The 23,496-nt window shown below is 37.0% G+C and overlaps 1 protein-coding gene across 1 annotated transcript in view; it reads left to right on the forward strand.

Moving 5' to 3' along the window:
* LOC113760377 (beta-galactosidase) overlaps positions 1–17,395 on the forward strand; it is a 36,880-nt gene extending 19,485 nt beyond the window's left edge. Inside the window, exons 7-18 of the mRNA XM_027302930.1 lie at positions 6,293–6,358; positions 8,370–8,615; positions 10,035–10,241; positions 10,346–10,649; positions 11,896–12,055; positions 12,150–12,258; positions 13,725–13,860; positions 13,962–14,017; positions 14,089–14,388; positions 14,474–14,596; positions 14,778–15,467; positions 17,034–17,395. Of these exons, the coding sequence (XP_027158731.1) occupies positions 6,293–6,358; positions 8,370–8,615; positions 10,035–10,241; positions 10,346–10,649; positions 11,896–12,055; positions 12,150–12,258; positions 13,725–13,860; positions 13,962–14,017; positions 14,089–14,388; positions 14,474–14,596; positions 14,778–15,467; positions 17,034–17,201 (2,565 nt within the window). The 3' untranslated portion in view covers positions 17,202–17,395. The remainder of the gene's footprint in view (positions 1–6,292; positions 6,359–8,369; positions 8,616–10,034; positions 10,242–10,345; positions 10,650–11,895; positions 12,056–12,149; positions 12,259–13,724; positions 13,861–13,961; positions 14,018–14,088; positions 14,389–14,473; positions 14,597–14,777; positions 15,468–17,033) is intronic.
* The last annotated feature ends 6,101 nt before the right edge of the window (positions 17,396–23,496 follow it).

Consider the following 23,496-nt stretch of genomic DNA (forward strand, 5'->3'; position numbering starts at 1 on the left):
ATGACCTAAATCCTTTGTCTGAAAGTTTGCCTGCAAATTGGATTTAAGTTTTTGGATTCCCACAACATCATCACCTGTAATCACAATATCATCCACATAAACAACTAATAAAATTTTACCAGCATTAGAATGCCGATAAAATACAGAATGATCTACTCCACATCTTGTCAAACCGAATTCCATGACAACACTACTAAACCGGCCAAACCAGGCCCTCGGAGACTGTTTCAATCCATATAAGGATTTTTTCAAACGACAAACCAATCGCGAATTCTCTCCCTGAACAACAAATCCAGGAGGTTGTTCCATATATATCTCTTCTTCCAAATCTCCATGCAGAAATGCATTTTTCACATCCAACTGATGCAATGGCCAATTGTAAGTTGCTGCCAAAGAGATAAGAAGACGAACTGAGGTAATCTTTGCAACAAGAGAATATGTTTCTAAGTAGTCTACTCCATACACCTGAATAAATCCTCTAGCTACCAGACGAGCCTTCAATCTATCAATAGAACCATTAGGCTGCACTTTTATAGTGTACACCCATTTACAACAAACAACAGGCTTACCTGAAGGACGAGGGACAAGATCCCAAGTACCATTTTGTTCCAAAGCAGACATCTCTTCTTGCATAGCTAATCTCCAACCAGGATGATTAAGAGCATAGGTAATAGACTTAGGAATGGAGATAGAATCAAGGGAAGCAACAAAAGAAGAATATGACATAGAGAGACGAGAATAAGAAACAAAATTAGAAATAGGATGGAAAGTACAATGTCTCTTACCTTTGTGTAAAGCAATAGGAAGATCTAACTCAGAGGAGGGCGTCATACCTGGATTTGAAGATTGAGAGTTAATTGGTGAAGTGCGTGGCATATCAGGAACTTTCTCAACCATGGAACGACGAGAGTAAACTTGAAGATGAGGACGAGATAATCGAGTTATGGAATCTGGTGGACTAGATAATTCAGGTAATAAAGGGGAAGGGATTGGTAAAACAGGAGAAGAAAAAGAGGGACACTGGTCTAACTCACAAGGCATACTGTGTTTGATAAAATATGGAGTGGATTCAAAGAAAATAATATCAGCACAAGTAAAAAATCGATTTAAAACTGGACTGTGACATCTATACCCCTTTTGCGCTCGTGCGTATCCTAAGCAAATACACTTAATAGCACGAGAATCTAATTTATCCACCCCGGGAGTAAACTGATGAACAAAGCACACACATCCAAAAATACGAGGAGGTAATTTAAACACAGGTTCATGAGGAAAAAGAATGGAGTGAGGTAATTGACCTCCAAGAATATTAGATGGCATGCGATTAATTAAATAACATGCAGTTAGAACTGCATCACTCCAAAATTGTTTGGGCACATTCATGTGCAACAACAGTGTTTGAGCAATTTCGATTAAATGTCCAATTTTTCTTTCAGCAACTCCATTCTGTTGTGGAGTGTGAGGACAAGAGGACTGATGAATAATATCAGACTTACTCATAAAGGTATTAAAAGGAGTGGAAAAATATTCTTTTGCATTATCACTGCGAAGTATACGTACCGGCACACCAAATTGATTCTTTATTTCTGCAACAAATGCACAAAAAATGGAATATAGTTCTGAACGATCTTTCATTAAATAAAGCCATGTAACTCTTGAAAAATCATCAACAAAGATTACAAAATATTTAAACCTAACTTTGAAGTGACTCGACTAGGACCCCAAACATCAGAATAAATTAACAAAAAGGGTTCAGAAACCCGTTTATTGACTCTAGGAGCAAAAGAAATACGATGATGGTTTCCTAACTGATAAGACTCACATTCTAACGAAGATAATTGACTCAAAGTAGGAACCAACTTTTTCAAATTTTGTAAAGACGGATGACCTAAACGACAGTGAATTTCAAGAGGAGAAACAGTAGCAGGACATGCTATCGGACCATTGAAGTTGAGAAAGTAAAGACCATTATGCTCATGCCCTCCACCAATCGTCTTCTTTGTCTTCAAATCCTGAATGGCAACAGAATTAGGAGAAAAAGTAACTGTACACTGTAGAAATTTAGTGAGCTTACTAACAGACATTAGATTAAAGGGCAAATTGGGTACGTAAAGAACAGAAGACAGCGGAAGTGATGGATTAATTTCTACAGTGCCTAATCCTTTAATTTTAGTGGTAGATCTATCAGCTAAAGTAACATGAGGAAAGGGAGTAGACTTTTGAAAATTAGAAAAAATTTTAGAGGTACCTGACATATGATCAGCAGCTCCGGAGTCAATAATCCATGAGTCATTACCTTTTTGTGCTAAAGAAGCAGAGGGAAGAGATGCGTGATTTGTAGCTTGGTACTGTAGGAATTTAACATAATCTTCCTCAGATATAGTAACAGTCTTCTGGGACTCATGTGCTGAAAAACTCGATTCAATTTGGTCAGTGGTAACCGCATTAACAAACCTTTCAACCATGGCGAATAGCACGTTAAACCAAAGAAAGGGTCAAAACTCGAGATGATAGTGACGTGTGAACAGTAACGGCATGAACAGTGCGGCTGAACAGTACTTTTGACTAGATGTTTAACCCTAATCCTAGGACTTTTGCTCTGATACCATGTCAATAGGTATTTTGGGAGGAAAACATCTAGTCACAGTATTATGAGTGACCAACTAGTATTTATAGGAGTAGAAACCTAACAAACTATTTACAAGAATACCCTTATTAATTTATTATCTACAAGAATACTTATATTCTCTTAACAATTACTTTAACATTTTCCATTTGTAGTTAACGCTCGTTCATAAAGATCAAAGCCATTTACTACCAAACAAGTAGTGGTTACTAAGAGTGATTAAATGATAATATAAGTACACTTACTGCAGAAATTTCTAAATGATGTTGTTCTCAAAATTGACAGACAAAAATATACAAAGAATAGAACTCAATAAATTGAAACATTCTCTTACCGTCATCTCCTCTTTTGACGGGGATTAATAATTTTAATTTTAGCAATTTTTTGTTTTTTTTTCTTTAAATCTTTTTCTCAGCAATGTGCTTCCCTTAACATGCCTACCGCCTTCTGGTTTTAGACTGAATCTCAACTAGTTTGGTTTTCAAAACTAGAGTCTTCTACATAGATGTTGCCTCTTTTGGTTGATTTGATCTTTTTATATTTATATTTCGCAATTGATGGAGGATGTTAAAATCTTTAATGTGGCAGTCAATCCCCTAATATTGTCTTGGTGTACACCATGCATTTTCATTTTTTTAAGGATGTATATTATACAATGACCTTGACAAGACAAATTGAGGTCTTTGCTGCCCCAAGTGAGGGAATCCCTCTTCTGAAGGGCACAACATTCAGTTGTTTCTGCTTTTTTTTTTTTAATTTACTATTGAAGTGGTCTTTAAGAAGTCAAGACTGCTGTCATGCGACACTGTTTTATGCTGTATGAAATGCAAAAAAGAAGTCATAAAACAGTATTTCAGAAAGCTGGAGAGTTATTTGAGCAAGTAAACCTGAAGGCTAGAACACCTGTGATACCCAAATGAGGATAACAAGGACCTAATTTCTCAGCTGTTGTAGTACCTAATGAACAAGATGGGATGGGTGCTGCTTCAATCTCTTGCTAAATCTTTACATGGAGTGGTTATATCTGCTTGAACTACTAACCACCCGTTTGGTTGGAATTTCACAATGGCAAAGACAATGAGTATCAAAAGTTCCTCAATGGTAATAGGTTTTGCCTATTCCTTTTCACTCGTTTGGTAATTACGTTGCAATGGGAATCTATTAGATATTTTCCATTTTCTTTTTATTACTATAATGGATTTCCTTTTTTTCTTCTTCAATATTTTTTCTTGCTTCATAATGGAATCGGCTGATCTTCCATAAGCACCACCATGTAGCAGCCAACAATCACAGCCTATGACATCATGAAGCATAGTAGTCCCCAAAACTTCACAAATTTATCTCAAATTCTTCAAATCATCTCCATGCATTTTAGTGAAAACAAAATTTCAATTGAAATTCAACAAACTATTTTTTCCTAGTTTGTACAAATCTGAAAACCAGCCACCATCACCACCAATTGCTAATTAAAAAAAAATTCACCATGAATACCCAACATCTGACCATCTGACCATTACCAGCAAAATCAGGAGAAGAAGAAGATGACAACTCAACCATCTCTAGCTTGGATCCCATGGTTGACCAATGTTGGAGGAATCTAGAGCATATGGGTTAAGGGAAAGCTTAGGTAAGGAGATAGAAACAAGGGGTGTTGGGTGGTGAGGATGTGAGTGAGAGAAGCGTTGAGAGAGAGAGAGTTTTTTGTGCAATGGAAGGTTTTTTTTCTTTTATTTTTGTGGTTTGGTGGGTAACCAAGGCAAAAGGGCCCAATTTACTCTGGAATGGCCATTGAAGAGTTTTTGGCCTTCCATTATCGTAGATTGATTACCATTGCAGTGTTCCAAACATTATCAATGACAATCATTGATGGTCACACCCATTGCCTACCCCCTAAACCCTCCAACCAAACAGGTGGTAAGATTTCCAAGTTCCATCACTATCAATAGTTAATACGTGCCTTAAAAGTTAAAAGTTATGCTGGGATACAAGGAAAATATTCCTTTTAATAACAATTTATTCCAGGAACTTGTTTTGTCCCCATGCATGCAGTCTCCATCATACCCAGTGCTCTAGGTGGAAAGCTACCATTCTTCCCTAGAATGAAGCTTTAACACAGTTGTCAAACAAACCGTGCAGAAAACTTCCTTCAACTTACCCAACCTCTTTAGATTGTTGTGAACATTTTTGCTATTCACAATAAATTTGGGAGCAGATAGTGCACTCTCATGCAAGTATCAACCAGCGGATTTTGTACTGATTCCCAACCACTTATCTTTCTTCGTCTATTCCCTCCTCCCCCCCCCCCCTCTCATGAAATTATTTTTTGTTTTCTTGGTTCCATGTTTCAATTGTCCAAGACTAGGGAGAGGCCCGCGTAACACGTGGGAATTGGTACGTGTGTTGTGGAAAAAAGTATTGAAGAGGTGATTAATGAATTTGCAATGTCTAGTTAAGAAGAAAGTGAAAGAAATGTGAGATGAAACGTAATGGAAGATAATATAATAGAAACTAACTTATGTAGTAAAGAAGAATTGTAATGCACTCATTTTATGAAAATCACTAAGTAGAAGGAAAATAAGAATAGACAATAACATCAAGGATATAAGAAATTATTAACATAATCGCACAATAACACATAATTTAAAACTATCTTTAACCATAGTATTTCACACAAATTTTGACACTTAATGCAACCATTATGTGTAAAATTATCTTGGCATGTGTTGCGAATGAATATAGTTTAGGAGCATCCTTGAAATTTTCTTCAGCTACAAATTTCCCCGGTGAATTCTTCTAGGTAGTGTCTAGAACAAAAACATGTAGCATAAAACGGCAGTTCTACAAGAAAGAATGCTCATTCTTTTACACTAGTACTCATGGAATGAAGCAAACTATAGCTGGATGTACAATTTTTGACTAATTCTTAGAGATTACAACTCACATACCGAAAAGGAGTAGCACGTTTTCTATAAAGTAAATTATTACCTACAAATTTGTAAACAACAACGACAAAATAATCAACCATCAATTACCTAGAGCCTAAAAAAGAAAAGCAGAAGAAGAAATAGTAAAATATTGAACAATTGCTGCCTTCTAAAGCACAGGAGACCAAAGAAGAAGAATTCCAATCACATTGCAGTTATGATTGCCCGATATTAAAGCATAGGAAACTGAAGAAGAAAATTTGAATCACTTTGTAGTTATGACTGTAATGGACAAGTAACAATTAAGTCTTGTTATGGACATTAAAGTTGTCTTAATTTCACACAGATTCTATCTATTAATGATGCAACATGTAGATTACTCAATGACTAAATAAAGGGTGAAATGGTCATTTTCTTCATGTCCTTGCATTATATTTCTTGTACAATTTTCATAACCAATTTAAGAAGAACATGTGGAATTACTGAAGTACCCATATAGGAGGCAGATGAAACTTATGAACACTGCCATCCAAAGTGCTTTTTATATATGTATAGGATGTCTTGTCAGCATGTCAACCAGAATATAGTTTATCTTGATATCATCCAAAAGTTGCTATCTGGTATTGGACATGATACTTAGAACTGAAACATACCCATTCTGGCCTTTTCTTTTTGAATAAGTAACTAATCAAATTTGTTAACATACAGCAACATTTCCTAATCCAAGCTGGAAAATATACAGGTGTTCATTGCAGATTATTTCTTCAAATCAAGCTTGGCAGAAGGTTTTTCTTATGCAGATATACAGGTAACCATTGTTTAAGCTTCCTGTTTTTTATGGCAAGATGCGCTAGAAAGTGAATCTTTTTCATTGCTTTGGAAGCTTAATTCTTTGTTTCTAGTCTACTTCATATCATTAACCTATGTGGTGGAGGAGCATTTTTCTATATTGTAAAGACAAGTGTCTTCATACTATGTCGATTTTATTATTGCACGTTTCATGTTTTTAAGGTCAAGGTGCTACTGCATCTTCAGCAATGGTTCATCCTATAACAGTTTTGTTCTTGTAATGCATTAACAGATTTAGAGAGGATATTTTGGATATTTTGCTCCAGGAGACAAATTGCTTTGCTTTTGGCATCTCTGGGAGAAGTTGACTTATCTTACGTGCTTATATGAAACTTTACCCTGTTATGAAGTTCTTAAAGTTATTGTTGATTGACTTTTAGAATTTCATGAATTTCACTAATTGTTTTAAGCGTAAGAGAAATAGACTTTTTGTCTCTAGACAGTAGAACAAATATCTTGTGTAACACTGCCATTTCTTTTGAACATCAACAATGGCAACTGTGCCGAGTTATAAGCAGCCAACCGACTGACATATTTTCTATGAAGAGATTGGGTGATTGAAGTATGGTGGAACCACCTTACCAGAGTATTTAAGCTGCAAAGAATGGTGTATCTACAAGGTTGGAAGAAATTTGAAAAGTACTAGCAATTTCGGGTCAAGTGGTTTTCATCAATTCAACAGAAACAAGGCATGGAAGACATTAAGTATCATGAATATTTAGACAATTAGAAAAAAATAAAAATAAAAAAAGAAAAGCCTGGCCTCTTTTCAAATACCATGAATATTGAGATAATTAACTAATCTTTTTGTTGCCTGAGTAGCACTTTTAGAACTTGAGGCACTAAATTGCATTGACCAAAGTCTTCTCACCAGCAGTTTTGCACATGTCCGCATTTCTGCACATGTTACTATCCTTGACATATGTCATGTACCCAGTTTGAGTAGCCACAATGCTGACTCACCATTTCTCCAGATACCTATGAATAGCATGCTGACTGTCATGATCTCTCTGATACAATTTCTCCATATTTAGTGTAATATAAAGACAATATACCTGAGAGGGTGTCTTCTGTATCATTTAGTCTATTATTGGATTGATTTAGTTAATGGTCAGGCAGTTTGCATACAACTAGCCTTAGTTCTACTTTTATTCTAATTATATAAATACAATCTGATGAAGTCAACCCTTTTTTTCTTTTGATGTGTTTAATTAACAAAAGTGCTATAGCATATGCTCCTACCTCAATATCAGCTTGAATGACACTTGCATACTCAAAACCTCATTGAGTTGCTGAGCTTACACCAGAATGCAATTAATTATTGCAAGACTTGAGTTGCAACTGCAATATGGAGGATGGCCGACACTTCTAGTTGCATATATATAGTGAAAGAGATGTATGTGTGGCTAATTTCTAAAGATTTAAGTATAATACAATTAGATGTGACTGCCTTTGTGGATTTTGATATGGGTTAAAAAATCATCTTTTTATTAGCTTTATTTGCAAATTATATTGCTTGTAGTTTGTGAGTGAATCACAGCAAGAGCTAGGCAGTTGCCTGCCAATTGAATTTAGCTGGGGTAAAACTTGATTTGCTTCCTTCATTTTCATTGTCAGGGATGCCACTAAGTTAACAGAGAGGAGAAATTTGCAAGATTTCCATCAACTCCCCTCTTTTAAAGTACATTGTGAAACAGAACACCTTTACATAGATGCCCAAACTTGCAGTGTCCTTACCTTACGTTCCTCAACTTTGAACCTTTTTATTTATATTAATATGTGGTAGATAATTGAGTAATTGGAAATAGATGTTTCCTTACCTCTTTTAAGTGTTTATTGTTGTCGATCTGAAAGTCATTTGTATGTTAATATCTTAAGCTTTCTTTTTGGCTAAAGTTATTCACTACTTTTCAGATTTGTGGATATACAAAAAATAATGTAACTTAAATATATTTCTGTCTAAAATTTAGGTTGAAGTGCAAATTGATTCTTCAAATCAAATACCAAAGGAGGACATTCTAGGTTACTTCACCATTGAAGGTGCTTTATTTGATACAGAGAGTTGGTATTGCGGCAACCATAATGCTCGTGCTGATCTGCTTTCTAGTAGTGTGGCTCATTTACAACTGGATTCATCTCTAAATCATTATATTGGATTCATGGGGTATATGTTAAAGGGAAAATTGCTTTCGCCAAAGCTTTGGTCGGCTGAGCAAGTAAGATTCCATTTTCCAACTTGATCATTTGCTGCATATAGCTTTCTTAAGGCTCTAATGATTTCTACATTGAAATCTAATAGACCTGAAGATCTATGCGTGTAACATTTGAAGATCTATGTCACACATATCAACAGTCCACAGTTTCTGTGATCCTAGGCACATATCCAGATTGTGTAACTACTTGAAGGTCAGCAGTGATGTTAGGCACATGTCCAAAATGTAAGCTGCTGTTTGTTGTGGTTTCTTCGACAGCTTGCATGGAAGTGCCCTGCAACTTCCAGTTAGGGCATTTGTACTGATCAAATTTGACATCTTGCATGGAAGTGCTCTGCAACTTCCAGTTAGAGCATTTGTACTGATGAATCAGTAATTCAATGCTAATAATAGTTTTGTTAGCTAATTTTCTTGTCAGATAGGTATACTCAATTGTGCACTTGTCAATTGAGCAAGTACATGCAAGCTCAAAAAAGTAGTTATGATTTCCTAAGTACATGTATTTCAATGCTACATACTGCATGTTTAGATTTTATTTCTAATTTTTTGAAAATTTTGAATGTGTATCTTGAAATGCAAATTGAATGGCTGAGATGAGAAGGTTTCCTTGGAGTATGATGAAGATACCGAAATTTGGCAAATCTGACTATGGCAATTCCATTTTATAAATGGTCGAAATCTAGTTCAACTCTCCTAGGACATTCGAGAATTTAGTTCTCTGACTTATTGTACAAATTATAATGTTAATGTAATAAAAAATTGAAAACATATCTCCACTTCTTGATTAACTTTCCCTTAATAAAATAAACTAGAAAGTAGGAGTCCAATAAAGTGTCAAGCTTTTGAATTGTCACCTTTAAAGTCTAAAAATTTATGGTCCTTGTATTCAAACAAATATCAAAATAAGTCTGAGCCAGGATGAGCAACAGCTATACGAAAGAAATGGAAAGCAAATTACATCACATCTGAAGCAACTAAGCAGAAGAATAGCTTTCAATACTGTCTGCTGAATGACCAGTTGGTACAATCACAAAAGGACTACCTCCTTTTGTAGTTCTTTAACCAGAACTCACCTCAACTACATCGCATTGCAATTGGGAACCAGCTCAATTTCCATACCATCTTGAAATGATGGTGAGCTTTCCCAACCATCAGACAAACCTGGTCATGAATGGATCGAATCAGACAAAAGGGGAAAAGACCAGGTTGAAATTGGTTTCAGTTTCTTTGCATTTTTCTTGGACAAACACTGGACCAGTCATACTAGTTGAACAAGCCACATAACCAATTTGATAAGTGGTCCACATGCATCAGGACCTTGATTTTGCAAACTTTGAGTTCAAATGATTTGTCAATAGGCAGTGTTTTGCATTTTCAGTTTCTCATTGATCTCTTACACAGTTAATTTGCCTTTGTTGACAGCCAAATCTCTACACTTTAGTTGTGACCCTCAAAGATGCATCTGGAAATGTAATCGATTGTGAGTCATGCCAAGTAGGTATAAGAGAAATATCAAAAGCCCCAAAACAGCTGCTTGTAAATGGGCACCCAGTGGTAATAAGAGGTGTTAATAGACATGAACACCATCCACGCCTTGGGAAGACAAACTTGGAGTCCTGCATGATTAAGGTGATGCGTCACGACCTTTCTCCTCAAGCTAAATATCTATCTGCATGCTTTAATTTTGAGTTACTGATAGGATTTTGCTTAATAAATTTGTACTATTTGTTTAGGATTTGGTCTTAATGAAGCAAAACAATATCAATGCTGTTAGAAACAGCCATTATCCCCAACATCAACGATGGTACGAGTTATGTGATCTGTTTGGGATGTACATGATTGATGAAGCCAATATCGAGACACATGGTTTTCATGACTTTACAAACATAAAGCATCCTACACAGGAACCAAGTTGGGCTTCTTGCATGTTGGATCGTGTCATTGGCATGGTTGAGAGGGACAAAAATCATGCCTGCATCATATCTTGGTCTCTTGGGAATGAGTCAGCCTATGGACCTAATCATGCTGCACTTGCTGGTATGAGAATCCATATTATTTGGAATGCAAACAACATTTTTCTCTTGTAGCATTTAAGTATTCCTAGTGAACAAAACTGTCACTTGTTTTTTGCGGCCCATGTATAGGAAAGGATGACATTTTTTTACAACCTTTATATGTTTATTTTCAAGTGTAAAATTAAGAAAGATCTCCACCTTACTTTGGATCTCAAACTAGTTAAAGGTCTCAAGTTTTGAAATCTTGTTTGAAAGTTGTGGCTGATAGTTGTGGGCACAGTGTCCATTTTGGGAGTGAGTCCAAGACTTTAAAATTTAATTGAGTGAATGCACAAAAATCACATCCTTTGGAGAACATCTCTTCATGTTTGGAGAAGTAAAATAGCTATGCATCATAAGAAGCAGGTGTGGTTTATTCTCTGGGGTTGCTCATGGAAATCCCCATTAATTTTGTTCTTTCTTGTTGTAAAACCCTGAAGATGGTGGTTGGACTGTTTGTAGTTTGTCGGCTAGAGTTTCAGGTTTAAACTGACAGGTCCATTCCAAGCATCAAGAGAATATAAAGCCAATATAATGCCTGTCATGAGTATCTGATTTGCACTCTCTACAAGCTAATTCCTTGTATTTTCTGAATATTTTTGTTACGTTTTATGGTGCCAGTTCAGATATTTTTGGATGATAATAGGGACCGGATGCTTGGATAGGTCACTGACCAAAGAATTGGAATTGAATCTTTGCAAGCATCTTTAAGAAGCATGCCTTGCTTGGCTAAAAGTGGACAGCAGATAGTGAATACATGATTGAGTTTCAATGACTTTCTTGCTATAGGACATATTTGATGTGGCTTTCTGGAGAATCAGGACTACCCTATGTAATAAAATTAACTTCTATGAAAATTGGAGGACACCAAGAGGACTACAAATTTATAAGAGTGATAGGTGGCTAAAATCTGAATCCAAACATGATTGAGTTTTAATAATGACCACCTTGCTATAGCACATATTTGATGGGGCTTTCAGGAGAATCAGTACTACCCTGACTATGTAATAAAATTAACTTCTATGAAAATTGGAGGACAGCAACAGGACTACAAATTTAAAAAGTAATAGGTGGCTAAAATCTGAATCTAATTAAATCTTTTGTCCTCATCCAAACTCTGGGTCTTCATTCATAACCTTCACATTGACCTTGTCATCTATTACGCTGTCAAAAATTTGTGCAACAGTCTTTTCCTTTCTGTATTTACTCGTGAGCTGTGATACATTCAGGTTGGGTACGAGGAAAGGATGCATCAAGGGTTTTACATTATGAAGGTGGTGGTGCTAGGACATCGTCAACAGACATTGTCTGTCCTATGTATATGCGTGTATGGGAGATGGTAAAGATAGCAGAAGATCCAACCGAAACACGGCCACTGATATTGTGCGAGTATGTTGCCTCTTTACTTTCATCTTTTAGGAATCATAGCTACTTCCGAGTAGCAAAGCGGTCCACTGATACGTGCTTCATAAAAAACTGGAAGGTACTCTCATGCTATGGGAAACAGCAATGGTAATCTTCATGAGTACTGGGAAGCAATTGATACCACATTTGGTCTTCAAGGAGGTTTCATATGGGATTGGGTTGATCAGGTTTGAACCTTAGAATTCTTCAAGTATGTATTGTGCAGGTTACTGATAATTTATGGTCTTCATATCAGACACAATAGCAATATCTATTATTTCGTGGACTTGGTTTCATTAAATTTTGGGGTCCAAGTTTCCAAGATAACGGTCAAAATTCATATGGAAACAACAGTTGTGGATGACTTTGTTGCTTTCAGTAAGGAAGCTTCATTGGTCCTCCTTCCTCCAGCCAACTAAATCTAAAGGCTAAACAAAGATTCTAAAATGTTCTCTTTGGAAATTGCTTCTCTTCCAGAGCAGATTACCTGACAAACGATAGTAATATTGTTTCTGCTGTAACAGATCTAGTTCCAGATTCAGTTTATGCCAAGTAAGCGGACAGAGGCAAACCTAGCTCCAGATTTAGATTATGCCAAGTAACTGGACCTTTAGATGTCCATCTTCCTAGTGATAACTTTGCATTGAGGCTTTGTTATCTCCAAAATCATGTGATAGGGAGCCATCGTATATGATAAAAAAGAATTTATATTTTCTGCTTCTTTGTCATGGTTTAGTCTATTTGATGTGCATTTACCATCTATACCTGTCTATCCTGGAAACAAAGTCCAGTATTTGACAGCTTTCAGGATTAAGGTACTTCTATAATGTATTTGATTCTTCCGTAGATGATAGGACTACCAAAACATGTTTGGTGAGATTATTGTATGAAAGCTATTCCTACCACTGTAATATTAAACTCTCACTTCCTGTTGTTCTGTTGCCATGTTTGGATTGCCCTGTTCATTTTTGTCAACTAGAGTAATGCAGCAGCTGGGACAAAAATAGAATCTGCTAATGCAGTTTTGCAGTCCAGCAATTTTTGATATCTTCTGAGAAAGACTATCTATTTTTTCTTACATTTCAGTTACTGTAGGCTAGGTTTTGGACGCCCTTGTTTGAGATATTATGGTTTATCATATTGCTTGATACAATTTAACAAGCAAGAAGTTCAATGCTGTTGAGATGCTTTGTCACAATTGCAGCCTTCATGTAAAGGACAGTAAATTGATAGCAGACATATTTCACTTTTAGAACTTAAATTGAATTTTTAATGTGTAAAAAACAAATGTTTTTTTTTCTGTTTTCCTTGGTAAAGTAGGATGTTAGATGGAAGACTAAGTGTGGGTCTGAGGTTTTATGGGTCTGTTAATGAACCAAATCTCTTGGGATACTTGATGTTTTACCTTTTTAGTTTTTTCTGGGGTATTACTTCTGTATACGAATGCCCTAGTACATGTCATGTAAAAATGTCGTAATAGCGCTGCTACTCCTTGGTCATTCTACCATGAACTTCTTTAACCCTTTCTTCCCCTGTCAGAAACTGTTTAATGGTTTAGTTGTTACTGCCTTTACCATTTTTTAAAAATGTTTTGACTTGCTTCTCCATATTTGTACGAGTTTAAGGTGGTCAGTATTTTGTTATTTTTAAATAGGGATTACTCAAGGAAGGTGTGGATGGTACAAAGCATTGGGCTTATGGGGGTGATTTTGGTGATACCCCTAATGACTTGAACTTCTGTCTAAATGGCCTTATGTGGCCAGATCGAAGTCCTCATCCTGCAGTGCATGGTAACATACTCTCTCTCTCTCTCTCTCTCTATGAGTTCCAGAATTACGAGTTGTTCAAGATGGTTGTTAAATTCACTTGGTGCTGGTAATGTTGTTTTTAGAGGTTAAATTCTTATACCAGCCAATCAAAGTTTCCTTGACTGAAGGTGTAGTCAAGGTAATATCACTGTCTCATTTCCATTTATTCATGGATTGTCTGGCTATAAAATTCTTGAGTTGGTCTTGTAGATCAGAAATGTCCACTTCTTTGATACAACGGAAGCAGTTGAGTTCAACTGGATGCTTCATGGTGATGGCCATGAACTTGGTTCAGGACTCCTCCCTCTACCAATAATAGATCCACAAAGAAGTCTAGAAATTGATTTTAAGTCTGGCCCATGGTATTCTGTGTGGAGTTCTTCAGATGCTGTTGAATTTTATTTGACAGTAACTTCAAAGCATGTGTGCCCCACGCGCTGGGCTGAACCTGGTCATGTAATTTCATCTACACAAGTTCAGTTACCAGCAAGAGAAGAAACTGTTCCTCGTGTAAGTGGCCCTCCTGATATTTGTGATTTTATCTGAAACTTGTTTCTGGTCTGATCAATGAGCTAACAACTTTTGATGACTCCAGACCATTAAATCAGAAAACATTAAATTTGGTTGCGAGGTGGTGGACAACATAATTGTACTTAGCCAGCAGGACCTGCAGGAGATAAACTTCAACAAACAGACTGGTGCAATTGAGAGCTGGAAGGTAATATCCGGCCCATTTCACTACTTTCGTCACAAAATGATATCATATGCAAAGCAATTAATTGCATAAACAAAGAAAAAGTCAAGGTTGTTGAAGCAAATGATGCAATGAACTGGTGCCCTAAAAGTGGGGCTTTCCCTTTGATTCTCTTTAAGTGTCATGATGTGGATGTGAGTTGTAGGTTCACGGAGTTTCAGTGTTGCAAGAAGGCATTGTCCCATGCTTTTGGCGAGCACCAACAGATAATGACAAAGGAGGAGGATCTGTTAGTTATCTCTCCAAGTGGACAGCTGCAAGTATTGATAAACTTATCTTTCTTGCTGAGAGTTGCTCTATTCAAAACAAGACAGATTTTCTTGTTGAAATAGCAGTTGCTTTTCTGGGCCTGCCAAGATGTGTTGACAAGACAGCTTCAGAGTTAGACAAGTCAACTGCTCTATTCAAGGTTAATATGCTGTACTCTTTTTATGGGTCTGGTGATGTTGTGCTGGAATGCAATGTAAAACCAAGTTCTCATCTTCCACCTTTGCCACGTGTGGGAGTTGAATTTCACCTGGACACGACTATGGAAGTGATCAGATGGTATGGACGAGGACCATTTGAATGTTATCCGGATAGAAAAATTGCTGCCCATGTAGGCCTGTATGAGCAGAATGTGAATGATATGCATGTGCCTTACATTGTTCCTGGGGAATGTTCAGGTAGGGCTGATGTTAGATGGGTTACTTTTCAAAACAATGATGGCTATGGCATATATGCTTCGATAAATGGTGGATCTCCACCAATGCAAATTAATGCAAGTTACTACAGCACTGCTGAACTTGAAAGGGCAACACACAATGAGGAGCTTATAAAAGGGGAGAACATTGAGGTAAGTAGCTTATTTAATTTGCCTACCTGAGTGTGACATTTCTTGAAACAAGATAGATCCATTTCTAGAAAAAAGCACAAAGGTTTAATATGATTATATCAAAACTAGAAGCTTTTTCGTGATGTTTAATTTGATGCATCATGTATGACACTTGCCTTCTCTTAGAAATGGTTTTGAGTAATCTATCTAAAAACTTCTTTGGTGCATTAAAATCTTTCAAGCCAGCTAATTGCCAAAGTAAAAGTTGTAGAGTAATGAGAGAAGATTGTAGAAATGGAAGCCCTATTAGATATGTTGAGCCCTAATATTCACATTTAATACAATAAACTGGAGAATTTCAAGAAGTTTGTGTGTCTCAAAATCTTGTTAATTTAGATAGGTGGAGCTCAGGGTGCAACATTTTCACTTGAGCATATACTGGTCGATTCAACATGTAACACTATTTCTTGGCTTTAATTCCAGGTTTTTAAGAGTAACCCAGTTTATAACTTGTCTCAAGTTTGTTAGAATTCGTTAGTAGTCTGAGAGATTCATTGTTGCCCGTTTCCCAAGTTTACAGTTTTATCGTGATAATTGGAGCTTGTTCAAACCCTTCTGTTTTCTCTCACTATTGATGTACTAATTGGAGCAGCTGCCTTAAGTTTAACTGTATGGTAGTCTTGGCCACTAACAAATACTGCCATAAACTCTTGGCTTCAAGTTCAGAACTTCACATGCTAATATTTGCCTTTTGAATATGAGATTGAACTAAAGTTTGGCTATTTAACATTTGGCACATAAAGGGAAAAATTGTAACACCTTAAAAAAGAGTCCTTGGAGATGTCACTGGACGAATCCTGCATTGAAACTAAAGAAAAATGCGGATAAAACAAGGAGGAAAAGAAGAACTGCAAAAAAAGTTCAAGGGGAATTAGAAACTTAATATAGGAATGCTGATCAGCGATTTCACCGATGAAGGGAAATTGAAATTTTTGAAGCTAGAAAGGTTTAAGGTCATATTGTGGATTTTAAAGAAACAATGAGTTAACATTGAAGGTAGTTCTGCTGGAGTTAGGTGCAATAGTTGAAAATAAAGATGATGTACAAGACTTGTTCCACTTCTATATTTCGTGTCATCTGGCCCAAAGAGAAAAGTTTGGGAAACCTTCCTCCTTCAAAGTTGTGACAGATGGGCGTAGTCAGTCTTTCTAGTATCACTTTACTGATTTATGTCATAGTCTAAAGTAACTGTTTTTTCCTTTTACAAGCCCTTTCTTAGGTTTTCTGTCATCCTGCGCTGTTGAGCTGTTATATTTTCTAGTTAATTGATGTTCAACAATGATCTAGATTTAGTCAGTTTTTTATGAATTAATATACTTGTCTTTATGAAGCAGTGGTCAAAGCAAGTGTATATAATTCATTTCTCGTTGTAGATGTTTCTTCCTTTTCTTACCCTTTTCTGTTTTTTTCTTCTTCTTTTTTTAAATCTCTCTCTCTCTCTCTACCTGTCTCTTTCTGCATCATCTTGCAATTACAATGTCTGGTAAAATAAAGTCAGTGATGATCCTTCTGAACCTTTGCTTGCAGGTGCATCTTGACCACAAACACATGGGCTTGGGTGGAGATGATAGCTGGTCTCCTTGTGTCCATAAGAATTATCTCGTACCTGCTGTGCCATACTCTTTCTCGATCAGATTTCGTTCTTTAACTGGCTCCACTTCAGGATATGAAATCTATAGAGGCCAGTTCTCGTAGAAATACATTTTGTTAGTAAAATAATCAGTGTCCTCTTTTTGATTTCTTGTTTCTGAAGTCATCAACGTTTTGGAGTTTCTATTATTGACTTGATCGGATTATTAAAATAATGGTTATGGCAAATGGGGACAATTGGTCGACATACACTAACCATACGTTCTGATTTAAATGCGCCCCGCCTTTTTTCCCATTCATTGAAAGTTCTAATTCTCTGAGCCGCAATGGTGTGCTTTTCTAATTGACAGATTTTCTAGTTGCGTTCAAGTTTGTTTGTATGCTCTTGGGATGGGCAAGTGTCCAAGTAATAATTTAAGGTTGAATGCCATTTTAGGACCTGTTTGGTAAAGGGCCTAGGAATGGGTGTTAGTATTAATGATTCCGATACTTAGTGTTTGGATGACCACTATGATGTGGGTTTCATTCACGTTATCTATATGCAACCTCTTATCTGCTGTTGCATATTCGCTAAAATACCTTCCATTATATTCATTCTTGCATTGCCATGACCACTGCTTCACCTATCACCCCCTTCGTTCTTGCAGGGTCTATCTCTACAATCCAAACTCTACTTGCATTCTACTCTGGATTATTGTATCACTGATTTCATTCTGTACTCCAAGACTATCCTTTGTTCTAATAAAACCCTAATCAAATTTCCAAATACAATATAGGGTTAAAAACAAAAAAGCCTCCTGTGCTAAACCTAATATACAAATAAGCCTCTTATGGTTTCAAAATATACAATACGACACCTCGTGCTTTGAACTAAGTTATAACCGTGACGGAAATCGGTAAAATTAACGGGACTGATGTACTGGAAGCTAAAAACAAATTCTTTATACTTATTTTTAGCAAATATTCCTATTGTACCCCTTAGCCCCCAATAAAACTCCCTCCCAGCGATGCTTGTGTACAGAATTGATTTCTACTTGATTGGGAGAAATTGAACTAGCCTTTGGGAGAAATCAAATTACCACGCAGGAGGTTTGAAAGGTAAAGCCATTCTCCAGATACGAAGTCAACCTGCGAGGAACTACTACACAATCTTGGTTAAGGTAAAAGGATTTGATTTTGGGTTTTGGCTAATAGATCCTACTCAACACGCCTAATCAGCAAAAATTTCCCATCACAAATGGAAATTTCAGAAATTATTTGCGTCACCTAGTCAACACCCAAATATAAACAAAAATCTCGGCTTTAAATCCAAACTTGCAGTCCCAAATCAGCAAAAATCTCCCATTAGAAATGGACATTTCAGAAATTATTTGCATGACTCCTAGTTCCAACACCCAAAATTAAAAAAAAAAATCTCGGCTTCAAAACCAAAGTCGTAGTCCCAAAACAGCAAAAGTCTTCATTTTAAATCCAAAGTACCAATCTCAAAACTCACAAAATCAGATTACTATAAAGGATTTGCTGCCAAAGAGAAAGCGTTGCTGCCATATTTACTGTAAAGGATTTGCTGCCAAGGACCATCCTCATGTTTCAACAAATTCCACCCAAGTCTGCTGAGGGCTGCTTCATTGAGAAGTGAAAGATTTCTAATACCCAGGCCACCACACTCTTTCGGCAAGCAAACCTGATCCCAAGCTACATAATGAACTTTCCTTTCGCCATCTTTTTCCCCCCACAGAAAGCGTCTATTGCAGCAAAGAAGATGAGACCGTTTGGTTGGGCTTTACTTCCTCTCTCTCGCTCTTGCTTTCCCTCTCTCTCTCTCTCTCTCTCTCTCTCTCTCTCTTTGTAGGGTTTGAAGGGAAGAAATGAGTCCGTTCAATTGCCTTTTGGGTATTATACAAGGGCATTTTGGTCCTTTCATCAGTTCCCGTTAATTTTACCAATTTCCGTCAGTGTTACAACTTAGTTCAAAGCACGAGGTGTCGCGTTATATATTTTGAAACCATAGGGGGCTTATTTGTATATTAGGTTTAGCACAAGGGGCTTTTTTGTTTTTAACCCTACAATATAATGTAACAAGTTGCAAATTGTGCAGAGTATACATATGATCTTCCATCTTTAATGGATATTAGCTATAGGGAAACCCATTATAGTTCCAAACCATTTGCTCCGAAGGCTTAATCTGAAGTGAAAGAGGGAGGGTGAATCTTCAGCAGGCAACGTTTTTAACAAAAAATAATTTTTTTAATTCCAAATTGATTAGTTCGCTTGAGCAGGCACACACTCTAGCAAAATCAACAAACTACATAAAAGCAGAAAAATTACTGTACCTTGCATTCGATATCTTGACCAAAAAAATTTAAGAAGAAAAGGTCCTGGAAGAATCAATTTCTCAAAATTCGATTTTTTTCACAAAGAAATCGATGCAATGTATCGTCTAAAGTAAAAAATATAAACATTTAGATAACAAGTCCCTGTGTCCAATGATGGAGTCTAAGCACTTGACATGGAAGGGAGGCAAACAAAACATGATTATAAAATTTTTTGTAAACATGAATAGAATTAATGTAAAGTTAAATTAAACTCTACTTATCACCTGTGTGAGAACCCATAAATTTCTTTATTTCTAGGCCTTATTTTAATTATTCGCACGCCTTTTATGCATTTTCTTTATTAGAAAATTTTCTAAATAATGTTTATGAGTAAATATAGTTTTTAGATGATTTTTCTAGTATCGGTTAGTTTTTGAGAAGTTAAGAGCGTATATCGGACGTGGGACCCGCTAGTGTGAAAAGTTCGAAAAAATTCGACCAGTTAGGTTAAGTTTTGGATATTGGGTTTAATTTACCGGGTGTTATGAGATAATTAGAGGTTACCAAGTGGATTGGTGTGAGAGAGAAAAAAAGGTTAGGTATGCAATTAATGAAAGTGACATGTGTCACTTAGAGGTTAATTCTTACTTTTGACTACTATTCACCCTTTTACCATTTGTTTAAAATAACTCAAAAATTGACCAAAAATCACTCAAAATTTGCTTTTTGTGGCCGGCCATCTTCAAGCAACAAGACAAGAAAAGCTCTCCAATTTCTTTGCTCCAAACTTGCTCAATCTTCAATTTCCACCGTTTAATTTTGTGTTTGCTCCATAAAACCTCTCCACTTAGTGATTGTGAAGTGATTGGTGAAGTTGTTTGGAAGGCTAAGGTGTTGAATTGCTTCCTTTCTTGTCTTATAAGGTGAGTGACTAAGAGACTACTCTTGTCTTTCCAATAATGTTTAATTAGTGACCTATGTGAGTTGAAGTAATGATCTTTGGTGTTAATTCATGATTTTGGTTGAGATTGATGACATTTTCTATTTAATCATGATATTTCTGTTTTAATATGATTGTTATGGTGTGGCTATGTATGATGGTTGGAAATGATATTGAAGGAAGTTAGAAGGTGTAAAGTGTGGTTAATTGCAGAAAATTTCTGCTTTGGAAAGAAATTTTGAAAGTTAGGGTTTCATTTCCCCTAATTCTGCCCGGCACTGTTCATCATAGTTAGAGGCCGAATTAGCCTTGGGTTAAAACATGAAAGTTGTAGGGAATGATATTTTAGAGTTGTCTTCAAAATTTCAGACCAATCGGAGTAGCGTAGCTTGTGAAAAGACCGAAATACCCCTGCTGCCCAATTTTCACCCGAACTTGAGAATTGCTTCTGTAATGGGTTATTTTGGTTGGAAATACTTCAGAATTGGTTGTTGAGGTCTTCTAAAGAAATGTAGACTGATGTCTTAGCTTTCGAATGGATTTTGAATCACTTGATTTGGACTTAGGTAGCCTGACTTACAGTTTATTAACCAGAATACGGTTTGTTCACCTATTTTTGCGGTTCTGGTTTAGTATCCTGCATTTTTGGCCTAGTTTCACTATGAACTGGGCTGAGTGATCTTCTGTAACATTGTAGCCCTATCTGTTAGCTTCGAAACGGTGTATCTTGCATCTCCATCCGATAATCGTAGTGCCAATGGTGCCAAAACCGCAAAATGTTGTCAAAAACTATTTTTTTTTGGATTAGATCTTAATTCAATTTCCGGATTTCTCTGGTTTACTCTAGTGCTTATACATTCTAGTGGAACCTTATTTTGGTGGTATGTGGATTTGGTTATGACTTGTAATTGAGTCTTATTATGCTTATTTGAATGTTCTAGGGCGTGACGGTGAGTAAAGACGCTCTTTGGGCGGAAGTTTACGAAATTTCACTTGCTTGCTTGGTGAGTGTACTACTCACTTGTTGTTTACAATGTGGCTTTGGTATATGTGAACTTGATGCCTTGAAGGCTTATTTGCTCCGTTGAAATTGATTAAGTGAGGGTGTACTTGATCGCCCTCACCCATTTGGTATCTCATATGACTGTCTACTGTTTCACTGTAATGATTGAATGATACATGAAATACTGAATTTGGTTCATGAATTTGGTGTCGCTTGGACGAGTATCCAACGACCATTACTGATACTACTGAGTTCAACCCCATTGGTAGTCGATTGGATCGAGCCGGCGAGGGCTCGGTCGTGAAAATTGACGAGCCATGGGGACTGTTATATGGAATCTTGTAGTAGTGAGACTCTTGATTCCGGTATACTCGAGTATTACCAAATTTCTACTGTTTGGAGTTCGGACCCGAAAGGGGTATGTTGGGTGGAAGGAATGGAAGTAAAGTGGAGTCTACGGTTGGTTACTTTGTAAACATTGACGGAGGGTCAATGAAGTCCGATCAAATATACGAGCGGGGAAAGGGGCTCTTGAAAGCCGTCCGTATCCTTTTACCCATCTTGTGAATGCGTGATCTTGGTTTATTTCTTTCTTGACCGCTTTATGCCTATATGACTTGGTTGCTTGACTGATAGTATACCACTGGGCGTAAGCTCACTCTGTCCCTTTTGTTTTACTTACAGGAAAATAAATACTTTTGGACTGGATTTGATAGTTGGTTGCCGAATTGAGCTAGATGTACATATCTTTTGTGTAGCTCATTGATTGAAACCCTAAATGTACTTTTGGGTCCGTTTTCTCTTTTGATTTGGCAAACCGTACATGTATAAACTTTTGAATAACTTTTGTATGCCACTTTGGATTGTATATGCTTAGTTTCAACGTATAAATGTTTGATTGATGTTGGGCGAGAATTCGGACAGATTCGGATTTCAATCGGCGAAACAAAATTTTTGGCGGCCGTATTCGGACGTGGCAGTTACTGTCCATGACCGGCTCCGTTTTTTCATTTTTTTTCATTTTTGTGATGTTGACTTGTTTACGCGCGTTTGTATGTTCCGGAACGTATTAGGTCGCTCTAAACTGAACCGTTAGTCCTGGCGAGAGTTGGGCAGGCAGTTCGCTAACCCCTTTGGTTCGCCTTAGGGGAATGTGGGGTTGTCACAGGTGGTATCAGAGCTACTTCGCGTGGTCTCTGCGAGGAGTGAGCTTGGACCAAATGGTGTTATGGTCCTGCTTTCATGAATGCGTCGAAAGGTATAAGTGCTCTTTTGAGCGTAAGTTATGAACTGTGCATGTCATAAGTGTAAGGATCCTTATCATGGGACTTGAGGAAGTTAGGTATGTATGTCAGGTAGGAATCTTTAATACGGATGAATTACACTTGGGACCGGCCGGCTCGAGTTGTGAATCATCTTAGATGGGATTCTTGCGTCCGGATACGAAAGAGATGAGAGCCTAGGTTAGAAAGGATTGGGCGAACTAGAAATGCGATTCTATGGAATTTTGTGTAGTTTGTTCGGGTATGGTTAAGAGTGATCAACCTTGATTAAGATATAAATGGTGTTGTTCTCGTAGATTATGGACGGAGCCTAGGGGGGGAAAGCTTTTCATGAGTTCGTTTGTACTCGTGACCTGGTCTGTCTATAGTACTTTTGGAGGACCCCTTTTGTTTCATGGGATGACTTTGTATGTACTTGACTGACTGTTCTGTAAAATTGCTTGATCCGGTTATGTGTTCTATGTATATGTGTTATGTGTTTAAATGCTCTACGAGGTAGTTGTTTTAGTTAATTGTCCTTGTTTAATTGTTCCTGTTTAGTGCTACGAAAAGGAGGGTTAGGTGCCCTTTAACAATATATTTATTTTGTGACCTAGATCGACTTAGATTGATGGAAGGCACTCGTAGTGGTCGAGGCCGTGGACGTGGGGGTGGGCAACCCACGCCTGAAAGGGGCACTGTTGAAACCTCATCTAGACCTAACCCTGCACCTAGGGTTGATCCTAACTTCCAAATAGCGGCTGCTATGCAGCAAATGACTAATTTACTAGCCCAAGTGGTGCACCAACAGGGTCAAAATCCTAACCCCAACCCTGGGAACCCCGGCAATCACGTGGAGAGCGAGGATAGGGCTCTCGAG

Source organism: Coffea eugenioides, chromosome 2 (genome assembly GCF_003713205.1).
Source record: "Coffea eugenioides isolate CCC68of chromosome 2, Ceug_1.0, whole genome shotgun sequence".
Lineage (NCBI taxonomy): Eukaryota > Viridiplantae > Streptophyta > Magnoliopsida > Gentianales > Rubiaceae > Coffea > Coffea eugenioides.